This window comes from Scyliorhinus canicula, chromosome 2 (assembly GCF_902713615.1).
Source record: "Scyliorhinus canicula chromosome 2, sScyCan1.1, whole genome shotgun sequence".
NCBI lineage: Eukaryota > Metazoa > Chordata > Chondrichthyes > Carcharhiniformes > Scyliorhinidae > Scyliorhinus > Scyliorhinus canicula.
The window spans coordinates 276,963,460-276,987,751 of NC_052147.1; the positions used below are offsets into that span (position 1 = coordinate 276,963,460).

The 24,292-nt window shown below is 46.9% G+C and overlaps 1 protein-coding gene across 3 annotated transcripts in view; it reads right to left on the reverse strand.

The window, feature by feature from the left end:
* Positions 1–22,218, reverse strand: part of iqcb1 (IQ motif containing B1) — a 57,910-nt gene extending 35,692 nt beyond the window's left edge. For 2 of the 3 annotated variants that reach the window (XM_038790100.1, XM_038790102.1), the window contains exons 1-6: positions 22,045–22,178; positions 19,584–19,680; positions 18,272–18,387; positions 13,817–13,979; positions 8,312–8,441; positions 6,950–7,043 (exon numbers count right to left, since the gene is read on the reverse strand). In XM_038790100.1, the coding sequence (XP_038646028.1) occupies positions 6,950–7,043; positions 8,312–8,441; positions 13,817–13,979; positions 18,272–18,387; positions 19,584–19,624 (544 nt within the window). In that variant the 5' untranslated portion in view covers positions 19,625–19,680; positions 22,045–22,178. Of the gene's footprint in view, positions 1–6,949; positions 7,044–8,311; positions 8,442–13,816; positions 13,980–18,271; positions 18,388–19,583; positions 19,681–22,044 lie in introns of all 3 variants that reach the window. The other variant, XM_038790101.1, reaches the window with a different exon arrangement.
* Between the last annotated feature and the right edge of the window lie 2,074 nt (positions 22,219–24,292).

The following is a 24,292-nucleotide window of genomic DNA, read 5'->3' on the forward strand; positions in this document are numbered from 1 at the left end:
TTGAATAAAGATACAGGCTTCTTGCCTTAAAGTGGCATGTCCAATAATCATCCATTGATCAAAAGCGTAACAGCAAAAATAAAAGGAAGGGGAAATAAGAGAATAAACAGGGAATAAATAGGAAAGATCCTTAAACAAGCCTCATTATGTATTCCTGGCCGAGACCCAGGCATCCAAGATAGTACTAAAACACGGAGGAGCACAGAAAATATTGTTTGATTGACAGCTCTAGCTCTCTAATATCTGCTGCCAATTTCACAATGTTTATTTACACAAGATAAAGAAGTTTCAAGTGCTAGCAGTTTCAGATATTGATACTTTAAATGGCCTAAATTTTCCCTGTAGTAAAAAGGATTCTTTAAAGCAAGTGCAAAGTTAGCATTAATTACTGTTTAAAAAAAAAAAATGCTCTGACTGTCACTATGGCTGGCGCTCATTGCTTCTATGCAGTATATAGTGAGAGAATGGGCAAGTGTCGTGGCTAGACATGGAGAGCATGGGGCATCATAGAGGGTGAGTGGTAGGGCATAGCTTGGCATGAGAACCAAAGTGGATGGATGGGGATTGTGTTTGGGGTGACAGGGTGTGAGGCGAGAGGGATGGAAGGCCTTCCTGTGTTTATTTTAACTGGGGTGAAGGGTGGGCCTTTTAAATAGCTTGCCCAGGTACCTAGCAGCTGCACCAAACGTTTTTGCAGGTCAGCTGGCTCTACTGCAGCCTACTACTACCTCCTGACAATGAAATCCTACCTTTGCAGGCACATTCTCCCGAGGTGGGCAGACCGAGCTGGGAATTTTTCTCACTCCCTCACCTGGAGGATGAAAATCTAGGCCATAGTGCCTGTACCCAGTCTACTGAATCTCTATCATTTTAAACACCTTGACTGGATCATCTGTCAACCTAAACTCAGGGGAATACAACTTTAAGCCTTGGATTCCGCCGATATATAAACACTGACAATGCCCAGGCATTGACATTGGTTGTAGAATAGAAAAGCAGAATATTATCTAAATGGAGAGTGACTGCTGAATGCTGTGGTACAGAGGGATCTGGGTGTCCTTGTACATAAATTAGCATGTAGGGGCGACACAGTAGCACAGTGGGTAGTACTGTTGCTTCACAGCGACAGGGTCCCAGGTTCGATTCCTGGCTTGGGTCACTGTCTGTGCGGAGTCTGCATGTTCTCCCCGTGTCTGCGTGGGTTTCCTCCAGGTGCTCTGGTTTTCTCCCACAAGTCCTGAAAGATGTGTTTGTTAAGTGAATTGGACATTCTGAATTCACCCTCTGTGTACCCGAACAGGCGCTGGAGTGTGGCGACTGGGGGCTTTTCACAGTAACTACATTAATGTAAGCCTACTTGTGACAATAAAGATCATTATATTATAGGTACATCAAGTAGTGAGCAAGGCAAATGGAATGTTAGCCTTTATTGAAAAGTGGATTGAGTATAAAACTACAACTACAACTTGCTACAAATACACACGGAATTGACAAGACCTCACCTAGTGTACTGTGTAAAGTCTTGGTCTGCTTACTTAAGAAGGATAATATTTGCATTGGAAGCAGTTCAGACAAGGTTAATTAGGCTGAGTTGGGGATAACAGGGGTGTCTTATGGGGAAAGTTTGAGCAGGTTGGCTGACACTGATTGGGGTTTAGAAGAATGAGAGGTGATCTTATTGAAACATATAAAATTCTGAAGGGGCCTGACAGGGTGGCTGCTGAGAGAATGCCTCCCCTCGTGGGAAATGAAGAGGAATTCCTGCTCTTAGAGTGTGATTAGAATTTGGAATTCTGTTCCAGAGAGGTCATTGAATATATTCAAAACCGATTTCGACAAATTTCTGATTTACAAGAGAGTCAACGGCTGTGGGGCATAGGCAGTGAAGTCCAGTAAAGGAATCAACCATGATCTTATTAAATGGCGCAGCAGACTTGATGTGTTGAATGTCCTACTCCTGCCCCGATTTCTTTGAACTCCAGTTCATTTGCTGCTGAAAATCTCAATAATGTCACTGTTTTTTTTTATAAATTTAGATTACCCAATTATTTTTTCCAATTAAGGGGCAATTTAGCGTGGCCAATCCACCTACTCTGCACATTTTTGGGTTGTGGGGGCGAAACCCACGCAGACACGGGGAGAATGTGCAAACTCCACACGGACAGTGACCCAGAGCCGGGATCGAACCTGGGACCTCAAATAATGTCACTGTTACCTGTAGACTTGACTATTGCAATCCATCCTCGACTGGTCATCTACATCCACCCTCTTAAACGGGAGGTCATCTGAAACTCTGCTGTCAGTGTTTTAACTTGCAGCAGGCTCCACCCCTGTGTTCACTGAACTACATTGGCTTCAGGTCAAGCATCATCTTGATTTTAGTTTGAAATTCCTCCAGAGCCACGTCCATCCCTATCTAAAAATGTCTCTCAGCCCACAGGCCTCCGAGCTATCTGCACTTGTCCAATTCTGGAGTGTTAAGCAATTTTGATTTTAATTGCTCCACCATCGGTAGCTGTGCCTTCAGGGACCTGGGCTCCAAGCTCTGGAATAGCTGCTCAATAACTCTTCGCCTCCCGGTCTTGCTTTCCATCTTTAAGTTGCTCCACCTTCTTCGACCAAGCTTTTGTCGCCTTATGTTGCCGTTGTTGTATTTTGTTTTATAACGCTCTTGTGAAGTGTGGTTAGGGGCTCGTTTAGCACAGTGGGCTAAACAGCTGGCTTGTAATGCAGAACAAGGCCAGCAGCGTCGGTTCAATTCCCATACCGGCCTCCCCGAACAGGCGCCGGAATGTGGCGACTAGGGGCTTTTCACAGTAACTTCATTGAAGCCTACTCGCGACAATAAGCGATTATTATTATAAGTGTCTTGGAATGTGTTTCTAGGTTAAAGGCACTATACAAATGTGAATTGCTGCTGTACAATCCGTGCTGCAACCGACTCCCACGATCAATATATATTTCCTGCTTTTTGTCTTTCCACAGACACTGCCAGATCTGCTGAGTATTTCCAATAATTTGCGTTTTTATTGTCAATTTTCAGTAGTTGACTTCTATATTTTTCTTGCTGTTGGTTGCTGTAATTGAATGCAGTACTATAATTATACTTCTAACCACGGAGACATCACTTCAGTATTCAAAACTCTCCTGCAGATGCTGCATTGTCAACTTGGTTCCGAGGAGCATCAGTGATGATGACAGGCTGCCAAATATGGTCAGAATCATTTAGGGCACAGAAGGAGGCCATTTGGCCCTCTTCCATTCCAGCTCCCTGCAGGGCAAGTGAGTGATTCCCACTCTCCCGCTCCATCCTTCAAACACTCATTTCCATTTGAAATCCTTCATTGTTTCTGCTTCCACCGGCCTCGTGGGAAGTTTAAAAACTGTTCTTCCTTGGGCAGCACGGTGGCACAGTGGTTAGCATTGCTGCCTACGGCGCTGAGGACCCGGGTTCAAATCCCGGCCCTGGGTCACAGTCCGTGTGGAGTTTGCATGTTCTCCCCGTGCCTGCGTGGGTTTCACCCCCACAACCCAAAGATGTGCAGGTTAGGTGGATTGGCCACGCTGAATTGCCCCTTAATTGGAAAAAAATTATTGGATATGCTAAATTTAAAAAAAAACTGTTCTTCCTCACACTCCACTTTCATCTCTTGCCCATAATCTTAAATCTGTGTCTCCTAGTCCTTGTACCACCAGCTAATGGGAACAGCTTCTCTTTGTATACCTTATCTAAAGCTATCATAATCTTGTACGCCTCTATCACATCCCCACAATCTGCCTGCCCCCAAGGACGGCAATCTTTCTAACTTAACCTTGTTACTAAAATGTACCAAATCCCTGGAACCGTTCTGGCAATACGAGTAACACGTTTCCTATACTCTGGTAACATTCTTTCCCCCTATCTATACTAATCCTTAATCTGTTAATGCAAATTGTGCAGAAATAGCTCAAGTGTGCAGGTGTTGGAAAGTGTGGCAAAGCAAAGCTTACTGCTGGCAAACTGGTTTGTGTTGTGAAGCAGCATCTGCACCATCACTGGAAGCCTGTAGTTTGACTCTATCATATTCATTCCTGACTGCTCCTTCAGAACTGTCAAACCATCGAAGCAACTAGCACACGGCACAGTCACAACACACTCGTGCAGGCTTTCATTTTGGACGATATGCATGTCAGAGTTTACAAGAGAACTCTGGGATTTCTCCCTGCTGCCCTCAGCAACACTAGGTGCTGATTATGTACTTCATGCTCCAATCCAGAGGCAATTAAGTACCAGGTAAATGGAAGTATAGGGCATGGGTTAGTCCCGGGATTCGAAAGGTGCTGTGGAAGATAAGCAATGGGAGCCTCTGGTTAGGAACCATCATAATATTGGCATATATGCATCCTCGGGATACTCCTTTGCAATTTACTGACTGGTCTAAATAGGTCGAGCAGTTAAAAGTAGGTAATCCACAGGATATATTTAATACTAATCTCTCAAATACACCTGCTGTTTCTGTACGTTACCCACGGCAAAACCATAAACACAACAGTCTGCATGTGAAGTGCTGTAATTGTTATCTTACTCATTTTGCTTAATTTCAGATTCTCCAAAACCATAATAGAAAAATGTAAAGAAATTTGTTCGGAATCTGTCTCCTCCGACTAATCTGCGCACTTGAAAAAGCGATTAAATTAAATATGGCCTATTAGTCTGTCAACATTATCTGTTAGACTCCCCCGCTGCTGTTTTTAAACATTTTCACCATCAATGTGGTTTTCACAAGTCTCTGTTCATTCAAATTGTGCAAAAATAGCTCAACTGTATTTAGATGTTTAAAATTAGAGTGAAGCCAAGTTCTTTAGTCTCAGAAACAACTGAATCATTACATTACTGGTTCTGGACATCTGCTGAAAGCAAGCATGAAGCAGTACAAATGAATAATGAAACATAGAGAGGGGGCAGGGACAGTGCTGATAGTGGGGCGAGTAGAGACATTGGCTGGATTCTCATTTGGGAGACTATGTTCTCCCGCCGGAGGTGAATTGCAACCAGTTTATGTTCCCACTGGGAGCGCAAACTGACAAGTAATTCAGTATTATACGTCATGCAAAGTTATAAAATTTTAAAAACATTACCCAATTCATTTCTTTCCCCCAATTAAGGGGCAATTTAGTGTGGCCAATCAACCTACCCTGCACATCTTTTTGGGTTGTGGGGGTGAGACCCACGCAGACACGGGGAGAATGTTCAAACTCCACATGGACAGTGACCCGGGGCCAGGATCGAACCCGGGTCCTCGGCGCTGTGAGGCAGCAGTGCTAACCACTGCACCACCTTGCCATCCCCATGCCAATTTATACATGGCGTGGAATACGAGGACTCCCGCTCTAGGGCTGCCATGGTGAGCGGACGGCCCAATATCGAGGTCCCACGACCGCCCACCCCCCTTGTACCACAAATCAGCCCCGAACCACCCACCCACAGCAATCCCGAATTGCCCACCCCCACGCACGGGGGTGACCCGACCCACACCCCCGAGGGTCCCCTGTAATAGGGAGATCCCACACCGCTGGAATCCCAGAAATAGCCCCCCCCCCTCGCCATGTGGCTCCTGTAATAAGGGATCTCCCTCCCCCCCCCCAGGTTTCCCTGTACTAAGGGGGTCCCAACCCAGTGCAATCACATGCTTGAGTGATTGAAATTCACTTTTATGGGGGGGGGGGGCCCCCCACACATTTTCCCCGTGTCTGCAAGGGTATCAACCCGCACAGCCCAAAAATGTGCACCTCAAATTGTCCTTTTTTTGGAAAAAAAAGAATTGGGCATTTTAAATTTAAAAAAATAATTACTCTAGCAACCATTTTCAGACTGCCAGCCGGGCTCACGGTATGGCACATTTGCATGCACTGGAAGCTACATATATTAATACACAGGACCCTGTTCTTTGCAGACAGAAAGATCATGTACACACATTGCGCCTGTTTCAGCGAAACAAAATAAGTGACAGTCATTTGCTGACTTAGGGCAATGCTTTGACCAATCAGGGTCAAGCTGCCTGGCTTAAATTTCAAACAATGTTTGACAGTTGACAGTCACCCGAACAGGCGCTGGAGTGTGGCAACTAGGGGCTTTTCACAGTAAGTTCATTGCAGTGTTAATGAAAATGAAAAATGAAAATCGCTTATTGTCACGAGTAGGCTTCAATGAAGTTACTGTGAAAAGCCCCTAGTCGCCACATTCCGGCGCCTGTCCGGGGAGGCTGGTACGGGAATCGAACCGTGCTGCTGGCCTGCTTTAAAAGCCAGCGATTTAGCCGAGTGAGCTAAACCAGCCCCTATGTATGCCTACTTGTGGCAATAAAGATTATTATTATTCAAGCCAAAATTCTTTATTCATAATTTCCCTCACAAGGGAAAAGGACATGATGCTGAACCCCATTCTGAAAGTGTGGTGGAGACAGATTCACTCGTGGCTTCCCAAAGAGAATTGGATTAATATCTGATGAGAAAACATTTGTAGAGCTAGGGAGACAAAGGCAGGGGGAGTGGCACTAAGAAAACTGCTGTTGCAGAGAACCAGCACCGCCATAATGGGCCAAATGGCCTCTTTCTGTGCTGTAACCATTCAATGAAAACACAACACTATAACCAAGTTTCTCACAATAAACCAATCGCAAAATGCAAGGCAGCCAGGTGTATGTTTGGCCTCATGTCTTTTGAGGTAGAGCAGAACAGATTAGCCTTTTATAACAAACAAATGTCTTTTGAAACTTGCAAATTGACTATTATAAATGAATTTTCTTCTTAATATCTCTTATCACCTCTTTTGCCCATTTTTATACAATTAAACCTCTGCAATGTCCATTGGGGCATTTTTCTACATTAAGAGTATTATACACTTGCAAGTTTTAATTGTTAGCAACAATCTCCAAAGGCAGTTAAAATAAAACCATTGACTGGTACTTACCATGTTGAATCAGCTGAATGTGGCCACTAAGAAGCCAGCAAAGGGAATTTGTCACATTGTCGAAATAGCGCAGAAAATCTTGTTTGCTGTCATCCTTGAATGAAGAACAATTTTTTAACCTTAAAGATGCATTTAACTTTTTTAATATACTTTGTTTCTGATCATGCATTGCTGTTAAGTGTAAATGTCGACATAGTCCCAGAGGATCATAGGCTGTCCTCCCCTTTGAGAGCTGACAAGTGGTGATTTAACCCGAGGTTCACCAAACCTCAGGCGAGGGACAAGGTTGAGAAGGCAGAGCCTTCATGAATGATCTTAGCCGGTACGGGAATGAACCCGCACTGGTGGCATTGCTCCGCATCACGAACCAGTTGTCCAACCAACTGAGCTAACCGATCCCGACATTACAGTTAAGCATTGCTAAGTAATATGCCCACGTTGAATACACAACACAGAAACAGTTTATTGAGCTAAACAAGTCCATGTTGGCGTTGATACTCCACTTGAACCCTTTCCCATCCTTCCTTATCTAATGGGTGGAACAGTAGCACAGTGGATAGCACGGTTGCTTCACAGCTCCAGGGTCCCAGGTTCGATTCCCGGCTTGGGTCACTGCCTGTGTGGAGTCTGCATGTTCTCCCCATGTGCATGGGTTTCCTCCGGGTGTTCCGGTTTCCTCCCACAAGTCCTGAAAGACGTGCTGTTAGGTAATTTGGACATTCTGAATTCCCCCTCAGTGTATGTGGCGACTAGGGGCTTTTCACAGTAACTTCATTGCAGTGTTCATGTAAGCCTACTTGTGGCAATAAACATTATTATTATTAATATAATCCCATCAGCATAATCCCAAATTCACTTCTCCTTCACCTGCTTATCCAGTTTTCCGTTTGAAGCAATTCGCTTTAATTATTTTTCGCAGCACTGAGTTCCAAATTCTCAACACTCTCTGGGTAAAGAAATCTCTTCTGAATCCCACATACAATTTCTTGGTGACCATCTTATATTGATGGCCTCTAGTTTCTGACACTTCTTCACAAGTAGAAACATTCTCTCTGTGTCTAATATACCAAAACTTCCATAGGGTCACCCTTCATCCTTCTCTTCTGTCGGAAGGTTAGAGAACTACAAACCACTCAAAAGATGTTGCAAAATATTTCTCAAAAGAAATGATTCTTTTGAGAAATGTGAATTTTCTGACCGATGTGCGGGTGCTGTTGAGTTTCTTCAGTGATCGTTTCAGAGCGAATACAAAATTTCAGCCAATCATTGGAAGCAAAATCTTTAGCTTTTAGGCTGGTAAGGAACGTTTACAAATAAGAGTTCATGCAAATAGGGCAGACAGAATGTAGAAGCATATGTTACCTCAACAGCCTTGAGGAAACGAGCTTGCAGACGTCGTGCCAGCAGCATTAGGTTGTCTGCAGCTGACGGCAGCACTTTGTTATAAAACTCTTCCGCATCTTCCTTTGGATCCAGATCCACACAGGCGGTGCTGAAAGGGAGCAATTCAATTCACCATTAACGCTGCTTTTAACACAGCCTCACTTCCATAGGACCATAACACATAGGAGCAGAATTAGGCCACTCGGCCCATGAAATGAAAATGAAAAAAAATGAAAAAGAAAATCGTTTATGGTCACGAGTAGGCTTCAATAAAGTTACTGTGAAAAGCCACTAGTCGCCACATTCCGGTGCCTGTTTCGGGGAGGCTAGTACGGGAAGACTGCTCCGCCATTCAATCCATTGAGTCTGCTCCGCCATTCAATCATGGCTGATATTTTCTCATCCCCATTCTCCTGCCTTCTCCCTATAACCCCTGATCCCCTTATTAATCAAGAACCTATCTATCTCTGTCTTGAAGACACTCAGTGATTGGGCCTCCACAGCCTTCTGCGGCAAAGAGTTCCACAGATTCACCACCCTCTGGCTGAGGAAATTCCCCCTCATCTCTGTTTTAAAGGATTGTCCCTTTAGTCTGAGATGGTGTCCTCTGGTTCTAGTTTTTCCTACAAGTGGAAACATCCTCTCCACGCCCACTCTATCCAGGCCTCGCAGTATCTTGTACGTTTCAATAAGATCCCCCCTCATCCTTCTAAACTCCAACGAGTACAGACCCAGAGTCCTCAACCGTTCCTCATACGACAAGTTCTTCATTCCAGGGATCATTCTTGTGAAGTCCTCTGGACCCTTTCCAAGACCAGCTTCCATCCAGAAAAACCTGAATATCTAACTAGATATTAACTGCTCTGGCAATTAAGGATAATTAACAATGATGAAAACGATGCAATGTATGATCAAATGTCTCAGGATTTTTGGCGTGGAGAAACTTATGCCCAGAAATGAAGAGTTTAGATGGTTCAGTGGTTATCTCAGAGTGTTAAGAGCGAGACAGATAGAGGGGTTCAGATGGTCAATCTATCAGATAATTGCAAACAACATTATAAATCAAAAGAATATAAGTTAAGGATCTTTACAGCCACTGGCTGAGGTAGCTTGCCACGTAGCAAGAAGACCACTTATGTTCCTACATCTTAAGAGACTAAACACAAGTCGAGTGATTTTGTTTTTACTGAACACCTGTACAGTCTGCAAGTGCAACCCTGAGCTTCCGGTTGCTTGGCTGTTTAACTCACTGCCTCACTCCTATTCCAGCCTCCTACATTGTTCCTAAGAAGCTTAATGGGAACTTGAGGGATGACAGCACTTTCAGACTCAACAGCAAGCTCTTAAAATTTCACATTACAACCCCTGCTTCATTTTTATGGCTGTCGGTAATCATTCTGCCAAAGTGATTCACACCTCCTCTAGTCTTGCTTTGCTTTTTCCATTAATACCTCCGCTGGGCCCTCGCCACGGCAGCACTCAAAAAACACTCCAGCAGCTCGGTGGTGATAGCCACCCTCCAGTCATGGAAGCACCTACGGCAGCAATTTGACCTGACCAAAATGCCAGACAATGCTCTCATCTGCAACAACCATAGGTTCACACCAGCGCTGACTGACGCCACCTTTAAAAAGTGGGGACAGGACGGAGGGACACTGACAGTCAGGGACCTATACGCAGACGGCAGGATCGCAACAATGGACGAACTGACACAGAAATTCCAGCTAGCCAGGGGAACGAGCTCAGCTACCTGAAACTCAAAAACTTCCTACGAAAGGACACAAGGACGTATCCACAACCCCCACGACAGACATTACTGGAAGAGTTACTGGACGCAAGCACCCTAGATAAAGGGAACTGTAGCGACATGTATGATCGACTGGTAGAAAGGGCCGACACCGTACTGGACGCAACAAGAAAGAAATGGGAGGAGGACCTGGGGATTGAAATAGGGTGGGGACTCTGGAGCGAAGCACTGCATAGGGTCAACTCCACCGCCACGTGCGCAAGGCTTAGCCTGATGCAACTAAAAGTGGTACATAGAGCCCACTTAACAAGAACTCGTATGAGTAAGTTCTTCCCGGAGGTGGAGGATAGATGTGAACGTTGCCAAGGAGGCCCGGCCAACCACGCCCACATGTTCTGGTCTTGTCCCAGACTTGCGGGGTACCGGACAGCCTTCTTCGAGGCAATGTCCAAAGTGGTGGGGATGAGGGTGGAGCTAGGCCCGAAAGTGGCGGTCTTCGGGGTATCAGACCAGCCAGATCTATTCCTGGGGAGGAGGGCGGACGCCCTTGCCCTTGCCTCCCTGATCGCCCGCCATAGAATCCTGTTCGGCTGGCGGTCAGCAGCACCACCCAAAGCTGCAGACTGGCTGTCCGACCTCTCAGAATGTCTCCAAATGGGGAAAATCAAATTCGCCATCCGAGGGTCAGACGACGGTTTCCACAGAACGTGGGAGCCATTCATGCAGTTGTTCCAGGACCTGTTTGTGGCCAACGGGAGTGGGGGGGGGGGGGGGGGTTGACAGCCGGAGGGAGGGCACGGGAAACAATAACAAACTTGGCATCTCCAGGAACAGAGAGCAAGGAAAATACAGGCGAAAGGCAGGACGAACGGCTGAAGCGGAGGTGATCGCGAGACGACAATGAAAACCGTCCGGGGGAAGCAAGCAACAACATCAACTCCAGATCCATTCGCGTATTTCCCTCTGTAATTGTTCTGTAATTGTTTCCCCGGCGCCCAAATGTATATGTATTAGGGGCTGGTTTAGCTCACCAGGCTAAATCGCTGGTTTTTAAAGCAGACCAAGCAGGCCAGCAGCACGGTTCGATTCCCGTACAAGCCTCCCTGGACAGGCGCCGGAATGTGGCGACTAGGGGCTTTTCACAGTAACTTCATTGAAGCCGACTCGTGACAATAAGCGATTTTCATTTTCATTTCATTTCATGTACCTCCCCAGTTTCTCTCCCCACACAAACAGATGCCTACTTATGTGCTAAAAACAATATTGCCAATTGTACAGAGCTGCTGTTGTTGAGCTAGCACATACTACCAGTTACTTTATTCTAACTTTTTTTTGTTGTTGTTTGTTTTGTTTTTTGTGCTTGTTCCCTTCTCTTCTATGTAGTCTATTTTGTGTACATAACGGTAAATATACTTTGTTCAAAAACCCAATAAAAAACATGGGGCTGTTTAGCACACTGGGCTAAATCGCTGGCTTTGAAAGCAGACCAGGGCAGGCCAGCAGCAGGGTTCAATTCCCGTACCAGCCTCCCTGAACAGGTGCAGGAATGTGGCGACTAGGGGCTTTTCACAGTAACTTCATTGAAGCCTACTTGTGACAATAAGCGATTTTAATTTCATTTTTCATTTCATTTCATTTATAAAAAAAACACCTCCGTTTGGCTTGCATCATCATCCTTTTTGTTGTTTACTAACTCCTGCTTTCTACCCTATAACCCTATATTCCTTGAATAATAGCACATCCCTCACAGTTTCTAGTTCTGATGAAAAATCATTGACCTCGAACATTAACTCGGTTTCTTTATCGGCTGAGTATTTCCAGTTTTCTGTTCTCATACCAGCTCTCCAGTCAGATGAATAGTTTTAGCCAATTAACACATGAATTAGGAGCAGGAATAGGCCATTGGGCCCCTCCAGCCTGCTCAACCATTTGATACGGTCATGGCAGATCTGATTGTTGCTTCAACTGTACTCTCCTTCCTACCCCATAACCCTCCAACTCCCCTGTCAATCAAAATTCTATCTAACTCAATTCAATGATGCAGTCTCCACTTTTCTGTGTGAAGAGAATTGCACAGAATAACAACCCTCTGAGAGAACAAATGTCTCCTATCTCACTCTTAAAAAGGAGGTGCCTTATGTTTAAACAGCAGCCCCTAGTCCTAGAGAGAAAATGCTGAAAAATCTCAGCAGGTCTGGCAGCATCTGTCGGGAGAGAAAAGAGCTAACGTTTCAAGTCCAGATGACCCTTTGTCAAAGCTAAAAGACATAGAAAGTGAGAGAGTGAATGAAAGATGAGTCCTATCCAGAGAAACCAAGAGAAAGAGTGCTAATGAAATGAAAAAATGAAAAGAAAATCGCTTATTGTCACAAATAGGCTTCAAGTAAAGTTACTGTGAAAAGCCCCTAGTCGCCACATTCCGGCGCCTGCTAATGGCCTGCTAATCCCCAGAGAGAACAAAAGGTGTGAAAGGCCAAACTGCAGAGAAACTAACATCAGAAGGTAAACTGTGACAGATGTAGATGTGGGGGGAGGGGAAGGGGGAAGCAAAGGGGAGAAAAGGTAAGGAAAGGGGGGATAATATAGGGGGGGGGAATATATATAAAGAAAGACAAGAAAGAAATGGTAAAATGAAGTGGAATGAAAACAAAGAGGTCGAGGTGGGATAGAGCTAATCATCTGAAGTTGTTGAAGTCGATGTTGAGACCGAAAGGCTGTAGCATGCCTAACCGGAAGATAATATGCTGTTCCTCCAATTTGCATTGAGCTTCACTGGAACATTGCAGCAGGCCAAAGATAGACATGTGGGCATGGGAGTAGGGCTTTTAACACAGGACATCTTCCAGCATTTTCTCTTTGGTTTCAGATTCCAGCATTCACAGTAATTTGCTTTTACCCCCTAGTTCTAGTCTTTCTTAGAAGGAGAAACATCCTCTCAGCATCCAACCTGTCAAGTCCCCTTTGGAGGTTATAGGTTCCAATTGAACATTGTCAAGTGCATCGATATACTTTAAGATGGTAAGGGACCACATAACAAAACTTTTATTATAACCGCTTCAGAGCTATGGTGCTGATTTGGTGCTGTGTGGCTTGTAGGGAGCAGGCCTCAGATTTCCATATTCCGAACTCACTGCTCACTGTACAAACTGATCTGTTTCGGAAGCATCTGATTGTAAAGTCCAACCTGTTGATCTGCATTGTGCATTATTTCTAGCTTAATAAATAGGCTGGACAGTGTGCGTAAGGAAGAGAGGATGGGGATTATGTCATAAACAAATGCTTCAATATTTCAAATGGATGGCACAGCAGCAAAGTGGTTAGTACTGTTGCTTCACAGCACCAGGGACCTGGGTTCGATTCCTGGTTTGGGTTAGTCTGTGTGGAGTCTGCACATTCTCCCCGTGTCTGTGCAGGTTTCCCCTGGGCGCTCCGGTTTCCTCCCACAAGTCCCGAAAGACGTGCTTGTTAGGTGAATTGGACATTCTGAATTCTCCCTCTGTGTACCAGAACAGGCAGCGGAGTGTGGCAACGAGGAGGTTTTCACAGTAACTTTGCTGCAGTGTTAATGTAAGCCTACTTGTGACACTAATAAAGGTTATTACTATTACACGCAAAATAATTCACATGCAGAACATTCATGGGCCAATTTGCTTGATTTGAGAAAAATCATTTCTAACTGATTTCTTGCATTGCACCCTCAAGTGGAATATCAATTGCAGACTCCTGATCTGGTTTACCTGACTATCTCTGCTAATTCTACAGCCGTGGACCATCTTCCTGGGATGTTGTAGTAGTCTTGCCGAAGCACCAGTATGCAATATTGAATTAGGTCATAATAATAAATATCCTCTTTTAATTTCTGTAATTCTTTGCTTCCTAAGGGAGGACCTTGCAGGATTTCTGTAAAAGACACAGGTCAAAGTTGAAAGGAGAATCGGTTAATGCAATGCAACACCAAAAGTCATATGGAAATGTGACAGTCCTCTGGGAGAATTAAAAAAAAAATCTTAAGTGCTATTTGATCTTAACCGATTCAGAACACTGCTAAAACAAGGCTTGTGGCACCAGGCACCATCATTGCAGCTTTCATGGTAAAACCTTGAAATCTATACTTCATTTTTACTCAGCTCCGTGGCATTGATCAAGCTTAACTCAGCTCCTCTTCTGAGACACCAGCCCTCTTTCCTCCCCCTCTCCGCCACAGTTGACCAGACCATTTCAATCTCCATCTGGCTATTTCCTTCGATGCTGCCCCTATTTTCACTGACCTCCCGATATACTGGTTCCTGATTTTGTCCCTTCTCAGAGAGACCTGGGTGTGCTAGTGCATGAGTCGCAAAAAGTTGGTTTGCAGGTGCAACAGATGATTAAGAAAGTGAATGGAGTTTTGTCCTTCATTGCTAGAGGGATGGAGTTTAAGACTAGGGAGGTTATGCTGCAATTGTATAAGGTGTTAGTGAGGCCACACCTGGAGTATTGTGTTCAGTTTTGGTCTCCTTACCTGAGAAAGGATGTACTGGCACTGGAGGGTGTGCAGAGGAGATACACTAGGTTAATCCCAGAGTTGAGGGGGTTGGATTACGAGGAGAGGTTCAGTAGACTGGGACTGTACTCGTTGGAATTTAGAAGGATTCGGGGGGACCTTATAGAAATATATAAAATTATGAAGGGAATAGATAGGATAGATGCGGGCAGATTGTTTCCACTGGCGGGTGAAAGCAGAACTAGGGGGCATAGCCTCAAAATAAGGGGAAATAGATTTAGAACTGAGTTTAGGAAGAACTTCTTCACCCAAAGGGTTGTGAACCTATGGAATTCCTTGCCCAGTGACGCAGTTGAGGTTCCTTCATTAAATGTTTTTAAGATAAAGATAGATAGTTTTTTGAAGAATAAAGGAATTAAGGGTTATGGTGTTCGGGCCGGAAAGTAAAGCTTCAAAAGATCAGCCACGATCTCATTGAATGGCAGAGCAGGCTCGAGGGGCCAGATAGCCTACTCCTGCTCCTAGGTCTTATGATCTTATGATCTTATGTACATCATCGGCATTGGGCATTGAATTAAAAACATTCTTTGCTCTGCGCACCTGCCAAGTCATGATGGGCATCAACCTCAACTTGCATGACGACTCATAAGCGGGACTTTCTCACCACCACCACCGAGCCCCCCCCCAACTCCCCCCTCCCCCTCCCCACCCCTGCCCTCCATCCCCTCCAGAAAATCCAGCCCCTGGATGAATTCTCCCATGAGCACTGAAATCCAAAGGTATGCACATTTCCAGTAAATAGCTGCACGTACATCAGAAAAGGCAATTGCCTCATTAAGTGTAACAGAAGCACAGTTAGGTGCACAATAGCTTTGTAAAACACGTATGTAAATGTGCTAAGTGGCATTTCATATATCCATCCATAACTTGCATTTATATCACACTTTTAACACGGTTACAGCACAGGAATGGAATAAAATACATTTGACTACGAGCCACATAAGGAGACATTAGGAGAGGTGACCAAAGCAGGCAGATATAAGGGGATGTTTTAAAGGAGTAGAGAGAGGTTGAGATATGCAGAGAGGTTCAGAAATGGGGTTTCAGAGCTTGGGGACTCAGCAGCTGGTGATAGAGCCAACAAAGGCGGAGTGGTGAAAATTGGGATATACAAGAGTGCACAGCGATTCAGAGGGATATTGGGCTGGAAAAGAAATGGAAAGAGCAAGGTGGTGGAGGGAATTGAAAACAAGGAGAGTTTTCAAAACTGCCAGACCGGGAAGAAACATATATAAGCAAACACAAAAAGTGATGGGTGAACAGGACTTGATTTGTATTAGGACATGGGTATCATAGAATCAAAAAGCTATTCTAGCATGGAAAGGGGACCTTCGGCCCATCGGGTTTGCACCAGTGACCAAGCATGGTATGGTAGCACAGTGGTTGGCACAGCTCCATGGTCCCAGGTTTGATTCCCAGTTTGAGTTACTGTCTGTGCGGTGTCTACACGTTCTCCCGTGTTTCCGTGGGTTTCCTCCGGGTGCTCCAGTTTCCTTCCACAAGTCCCGAAAGACGTGCTGTTAAATTGGACATTCTGAATTCTCCCTCTGTGTAGCGGAACAGGCGCCGGAGTGTGGCGACTAGGGGCTTTTCACAGTAACTTCATTACAGTGTTAATGTAAGCCTACTTGTGATACTAATAAAGATTATTATTACCTCTTTGTTCTAATCCCATTTTCCAGCACTTGACTCGTAGCCTTGCATGCTATGGGGTTTCAAATGCTCATCTAAATACTCCTTAAATGAAAAAATGAAAATCGCTTATCGTCACAAGTAGGCTTCAATGAAGTTACGTTCCAGCACCTGTTCATGGAGGCCGGTACGGGAATTGAACCCGCGCTGCTGGCCTTGTTCTGCTGTACCAGCCAGTTGTCTAGCCCACTGTGAGGATGTTGTGAGGATTCCTGCCTTTACCACCCTTTCAAGCAGTCAGTTCCAGATTCCAACCACCCTCACATCGCCTCAAAACCTGTCCATTGCCTTTAAATCTATGCCCCCCGGTTACTGACCGCTCCACTAAGGGGAAAGGTTCCTTCTTATCAATACCCCTCATAATCTTGATGTGGCGTTGAACTGGGGTGAGCACAGTAAGAAGTCTTACAACACCAGGTTAAAGTCCAACAGGTTTGTTTCAAACACTAGCTTTCGGAGCACTGCTCCTTCCTCAGGTGAATGAAGAGTATGTTCCAGAAAGAGTATGTCTATATATATGTTTCTGGAACATAGTCGTCATTCACCTGAGGAAGGAGCAGTGCTCCAAAAGCTAGTGTTTGAAATAAACATATTGGACTTTAACCTGGTGTTGTAAGACTTCTTAATGTCCTCATAATCTTATACACCCTCGATCAGGCCCCCCTCAGCCTTCTCTGCTCTAAGGAGAACAACCCCAACTTATCCAGCCTCTCTTGATAGCTGAAATGCTAGGCAACATCCTGGTGAATCTCCTCTCCATCCTTTCTCGTGCAATCACATCCTTCCTTTGCTGTGGTGACCACTACTGCACACAGTACTCCAGTTGTGGCCTAACCAGCGTTTTATACAGCTCCATCATAACCTCCCTGCTCTTATATTCTATGCCTCAGCTAATAAAGGCAAGTATCCCATGAACAGTGATCCAATCCTGGAATCAAACCTGGGTCCCTGGCACTGTGAAGCAACAGTGCTATCATGCACCCCTATAGACATGCATCCCAAGGTCCCTCTGTAGTTCCTATGGTCTGACCATTAACTGTATATTTCCTGCATTAAATTTCATTTGTCAGGTTCACCTATTCTACCAGCCTTTCTACCAATCTTCTTGAAGTCTATCATCGTCCTACAAAACATATTGGCCTATACCTAGGGGAGGCAATGGCATAGTGGTATTGTCGCTGGGCCGGTAATCCACAGACCCAAAATCATGCGCGAGGGATTCGAATCCTGGGGTTCAAATCCTGGCATGGCAGATGGTGACATTTGAATTCAATAAAAATCTAGAATTAAATGTCTACGTAACCCATGAAACCACTGTCGTAAAAATCCATCCAGTTCCTTAAGGAAATCTGTCGTCATTACCTGGTCGGCCTACATGCTTTCAGGGATGGGCAATAAATGCTGACCCAGTCAGGGACGCCCACATCCCGTGACAAATAATAAAAAATGCCCACTATTCGCACTCACGTATGAATGAAAGCTGTTGGATAACACACTGAAAGGGGCTGTTTAGCACAGGGCTAAATCGCTGGCTTTGAAAGCAGACCAAGGCAGGCCAGCAGCACAGTTCAATTCCCGTAGCAGAACAGGTGCCGGAATGTGGCGACTGGGGGCTTTTCAAAGTAACTTCATTTGAAGCCTACTTGTGACAATAAGCGATTTTCATTTCATTTTTAGGGGCTGGTTTAGCTCAATGAGCTAAATCGCTGGCTTTTAAAGCAGACCAAGCAGGCCAGCAGCACGATTCGATTCCCATACCAACCTCCCCGGACAGGTGCCGGAATGTGGCGACTAGGGGCTTTTCACAGTAACTTCATTGAAGCCTACTCGTGACAATAAGCGATTTTCATTTTCATGTCAAGATCTCCAGCTAGTGGCAGCACTTCCTGTAGAGTTGAAGGAAGGGCAATTGAAGGGTAAAAGGCCTGACGATGCTTGATTCTGTAACATTTCCTACCTTTCAGCTTTAGGAGCAAGGTTGGGATCTTATCATCCGAGCTTTCTGCAACTTCCACTGCCAAGTTAAAAACGTTAGAATTCACTTCTTCATCCAAGCTGTCTGTGGCTGAACCCCTAATCATTTAGCACAAAATAAGGGAACACTTTGTTGAGTGAAAAACACAACATAGATGTTCACAGCATAAAATACAAAACATAAAACTTATTCATCACATGAACTGGAAGAATTGGTGATTCGGAGGTAGAATTCACACCCTTTCTTCCCACCAAGGAGACCTGGGTTTGGTGACTGATCAATTCAGACTACATGTTCTACTGGGGGACACAGATTTAAAGTTTTGAGTAAAAGATGCAGCAGGTGTGTGAAAAAGAACTGTTTATTTTCTAAATGCGGCAAGTATTAATGGGAGCAGGGATAATTCTTCATCTGAAAAGGAATTTGAGGGAACAAAACTTGCAGGGCTATGGGAAAAGAGCGGAGGGATGGAACTGACTGGATTATTCCACACAGAGCTGGCATGGAGTCCATGGCCCTTGACCGCCTTCTGTCTTATAATGACCATATGCCTCTAATCCATTTTACATGGGCCAGTAGGACCAGAGCGACATTGGGCACTACTAAACATTCTCCAAGCATTTCCCTCATGGGTTCTTGTTGAACCACCTAAAGAAAAATAACTTCCCAGGTAATTTAACAGTTGCATTTTGCAAGGAATTCTGATGTTGTGAATCTCTCAAGATGCCAACTAATATCAAAAGGCATCAAAACAATGATCAGGTTAGGCACAAGTCCTCTCTTTGAGATTTTTTGAGGAACGTGAAAGGCTCCATAAACTACAAATCCTTTTCTTCTTGGACTTGGGGCTGCCTTCCAGCAATAGAACATAGAACAGTACAGCACAGAACAGGCCCTTCGGCCCTCGATGTTGTGCCGAGCAATGATCACCCCACTTAAACCCACGTAACCCGTACACCCGTAACCCAACAATCCCCCCATTAACCTTACACTACGGGCAATTTAGCATGGCCAATCCACCTAACCCGCACATCTTTGGACTGTGGGAGGAAACCGGAGCACCCGGAGGAAACCCACGCACACACGGGGAGGACGTGCAGACTCCACACAGACAGTGACCCAGGCGGGAATCGAACCTGGGACCCTGGAGCTGTGAAGCATTGATGCTAACCACCATGCTACCGTGAGGCCCTGAATGCCATGAATAATTGGCTGGAATACTCATCCTTTGCTCAGTGGGTAGACTCTGGTGTCTAAGTCCCAGAAATTCAGCACAGAATCTAGGCTAACGCACCCGTGCAATACTGGAGGGAGTGCTGTATGGTCAAGAGTCATCGCCTTTGGAATGAATTATTGGATTGAGCTGCTTTGTCCTCTCGGATCCCATGGTACTGTTTCAAAGAAGAGCAGGAGAATTATCTCAAGTGTCCAGGCAAATATTTATCCTTCAATCAACATGACAAAATTTAGATAGTCTAGCCATTATCAACATTGTGTGATAATGGCGGCTGTCTGTGCGCATATTCTCCATCAAGCCTACACTTCAAAAAGGACTTAATTGGCTATAAAGCTCTTGGGACACCCTGTGGCTATATTAATGCCAGTCTTCCTTTTCCGAGTCCGCAGTCAGATTGCGGATAACCTTTCCACACAGGTTTTTGGGGGCAACCCCAGGCACAGTGGTTAGCACTGTTTCCTCATGGTGCCAGGGTCCCAGGTTCAATTCCGGCCTAGGCTGACTGTGTAGAGTTTGCACGTTCTCCCCATGTCTACATGGGTTTCCTCCGGGTGCTCCGGTTTCCTCCCACAGTCCAAAGACGTGCAGGTTGGATCGATCAGCCCTTGAGCCCAAAGATGTGTGCAGGGCCTGAGGGTCGGCGCAGACACGACAGGCCGAATGGCCTCCTTCTGCACTGTCGGGATTCTTTGGATTCTCTACATCCAATCCCCATCACTTCTCCAGCTTCCACCGTAAACACATTAAAGAAGCCATCCCCTATGGACAAGCCCTCCATACACACAGGATCTGCTCAGACGAAGTGGAGCGTAACAGACATCTACAGACGCAGAAAGATGCCCTTGTACGAACGGGATATGGCGCTCGACTCATCGATCGACAATTGCAACGCGCCACAGCAAAAAACCGCACCGACCTTCACAGAAGACAAACACGGGGCACAACCGACAGAGTACCCTCGCCGTCCAGTACTTTGCCGGAGCGAAGAAACTACGACATCTTCTTTGCAGCCTTCAACACATCATCGATGAAGATGAACATCTAGCCAAGGTCATCCCCACTACTTGCCTTCAAACAACCGCGCAACCTTAAACAAACCATTGTTTGCAGCAAACTACCCAGCCTTCAGAACAACGACCACAACACCACACAACCCTGCCATGGCAATCTCTGCAAAACGTGCCAGATCATCGACATGGGTACCACCATTACACGTGAGAACACCACCCACCAGGTACGTGGTACATACTCGTGCGACTCGGCCAACATTGTCTACCTCATACGCTGCAGGAAAGGATGTCCTGAAACGTGGTACATTGGCGAGACCATGCAGACGCTGCTACAACGAATGAACGGACATCATGCGACAATCACCAGGCAGGAATGTTCCCTTCCAGTTGGGGAATACTTCAGCAGTCAAGGGCATTCAGCCTCTGATCTCCAGGTAAGCGTTCTCCAAGGCGGCCGACAATGCAGAATCGCCGAGCAGAAACTTATCGCCAAGTTCCGCACACATGAGTGCGGCCTCAACCGGGACCTTGGATTCATGTCACATTACATTCATCCCCCACCATCTGGCCTGGGCTTGCAAAATCCTACCAACTGTCCTGACTTGAGACAATTCACACCTCTTTAACCTGGAGTTACCCCTATCTCTGGATCTATAAAGACTTGATTACCTGCAAATGCTCGCATTCTAAGCATCGTCCGGCATCTTTGAATTTGTCTATATGTATGTTTCTGGAACCCACCTCTTCATTCACCTGAGGAAGGAGCAGTGCTCCGAAAGCTAGTGTTTGAAACAAACCTGTCGGACTTTAACCTGTTGTTGTAAGACTTCTTACTGTGCTCAACCCAGTCCTTTACCGGCATGTCCACATTATACAATGCCCATAGAGCGATACAGGTCATTCAGCCCATCGAGCCCGTGCCCCAGCTCCCCACGAAGACCAGACAAATTCTAGTCTGTTTAAGTAGGAGCTTGTCCAATATAATGGATATGAGAACCAGGGTGGAATATGATCCCCCCCACCCCCAAACCCCAATCAATATAAGTTTAGTATGGGGGGAGGGGGGGTGGGTTGCATTGGGAAAGGGGCAATTTGATTCTATCAAATGATTCTATCATTGGGCAGCACGTTAGCACAGTGGTTAGCACCGTTGCTCCACAGCTCCAGGGTCCCAGGTTCGGTTCCGGCTGGGTCACTGTCTGTGCGGAGTCTGCACGTTCTCCCCGTGTGTGCGTGGGTATCCTCCGGGTGCTCCGGTTTCCTCCCACAGTCTAAAGATGTGCAGGTTAGGTGGATTGGCCATGATAAATTGCCCTTGGCGACCAAAAAAGTTTAAGAGGAGTTATTGGGTTACAGGGATAGGGTGGAAGTGAGGGCTTAAGTGGGTGGGTGCAGACTTGATGTGCCGAATGATCTCCTTCTGCATTGGATGTTTCATGGAGGAGGGGGAGTCCGGGCCAACGGAAATTCACTCTGAGAATCGAGCCGGGAGAGAAGAGAAAACCTACCCGGGGGCTGTCCGCCGGCTGACTGCAGCCATCCCACCGCGGCTCCAGGCCCCGGCTCCAGCCCCAGTCCCAGGCCCCGCGCTTTCTGCCCGGCCTCAGCAAGTTTCCAGGGCAACGCCGAAACCCTCCACTTCACATCAGCACGTTCGCCCGCCCTGCCCCGCGACACACAGAGGCCACGCCCCCCGCCAGCCCCGGCCACGCCCCCCGCCAGCCCCGGCCACGCCCCCCGCCAGCCCCAGCCACGCCCCCCGCCAGCCCCAGCCCCCGGCTAGCGACACACAGAGGCCCAACCCTCGGCCGGCCCCGCCCCCCCGGCATCCAGAGATACACAGGCCCCGCCCCCCACCAGCCCGGCCACGCCCCCCGCCGGGCCCCGCCCCCCACGAGCCCCCGCCCCGCCCCCCGCCAGCCCCCGCCCCCGACGGCTAGCGACGCACAGAGGCCCCACCCTCGACCGGCCCCGCCCCCCCGGCATCCAGCGATACACAGGCCCCGCCCCCCACCAGCCCCGCCCCCCCCGCCAGGCCCCACAGGAAGATTTGATGGAGGAGGACATGATGGGCTGGAGGAGGAGGTGATGGCAGATGAGGAGGTGATGATGGAGGAGAAGAAGGTGGTGATGGAGGAGGGTCATGGAGGAGAAAAAAAAATTGAAATGAAAATGGAAATCGCTTATTGTCACAAGTGGGCTTCAAATGAAGTTACTGTGACAATTGTTACTGTTACTAGTCGCCACATTCCGGCACCTGTTCGGGGAGGCTGGTACGGGAATTGAACCTGCGCTGCTGGCCTGCCTGGTCTGCTTTCAAAGCCAGCGATTTAACCCTGTGCTAAACTAGCTAAACTAGAATGTGATGGAGGAGGAGGTGATGGCGGAGGAGGAGGTGATGGCAGAGGAGGAGGTGATGGCAGAGGAGGAGGTGATGGCAGAGGAGGAGGTGATGGCAGAGGAGGAGGTGATGGCAGAGGAGGAGGTGATGGCAGAGGAGGAGGTGATGGCAGAGGAGGAGGTGATGGCGGAGGAGGTGATGGCGGAGGAGGAGGTGATGGCGGAGGAGGAGGTGATGGCAGAGGAGGAAGTGATGGAGAGGAGGTAGAATTCGAAAGATCAGATTTACAGAACGCCGGGTGGCCATTCGATCCGGCGTTGGCGCAGCTAAGTGGGTTTTTTAACTCAATTAACTGTGCGAGACTGGGGGCCGCCCAATGTTGGCAGGACCCAGATCACGTTAGATTTGGTCATATCTCGTGAGGTGTAACGGCCGTCGGGAATCCTGGGGGAGGTCTCACCCGGGATCTAGCCACCGTGTCCGCTCCAATTCTGGCAGGAAGCAGCCAGTAGACTGTGCACCTAATGTTTCCCAATACTGTAAAGTCTCAGGCAAGCGACCACTCGGAAGCAACGACTGTAGAAAAAGTTAGATTTAGTTCCTTATATATTTACACCTCCTACTCCCCGAAGGGTCTCCCGTCCCTGGCCCACACTTGGGCCAGGGTATTTATGTCCCAGCAGTCTCTGGTTTAAGGGGGTAGCTCTGGGTAGACTGAACTTAGATGAGGCCACAGGGACTCTGAGGTTGCAAATCCCTAGGCTCCCTGTAGGGTTATAACATGCCCTCCCCCGTCTGATACATCCTCCATTTCGATGGCAGGAGGGGGGGAAATCCTTTGCTCCCTTTGCATTGGGCTGTCTATCCAGCGTCCACTGTTCCAGCTCCAGAGGGGTATAACGCACCACTGAGCATGGCATCCTACATGCTGTCGGGCCAAACATCTGGGTGGTTCTCTTTTGCTTTGAGGGCAGTCACCACTGGACCCATTTCGACTTCTGTGGGTAAAGTTCCATGTCTCACTCCAGGTCAGATCAGTCGTCTTCTCATATCTCTGAATCGAGGGGCTCAGCTGCCCTGCTGGGTATCAATGGCAATTGTTCTGGAGGAAGGGGCTCTACCATCCTTGAGGACCATGCAGAATATGAGACTGCACAGGACCGTTTTATTACCACTACCGGGACCCACAGTGCTCCGTCTGCAAAATTGCGCCCGTAAATGGCGTCGCTCGTTAGAAATTCCCTAATGGGTCTGGTTTGTTTTGTTCCGACCTGTTCCTGTTGGTCGAGGATCCTCTCTCTGATGTCTGGCGCAACAATGCTTAACCGTGTGCGCAGCTGACGTCCCGTCAAAAGCTCAGCGGGCGCTACCCCGGTGGTTGTGTGCGGTGTAGGCCTACAGTAAAAAAGGAAATG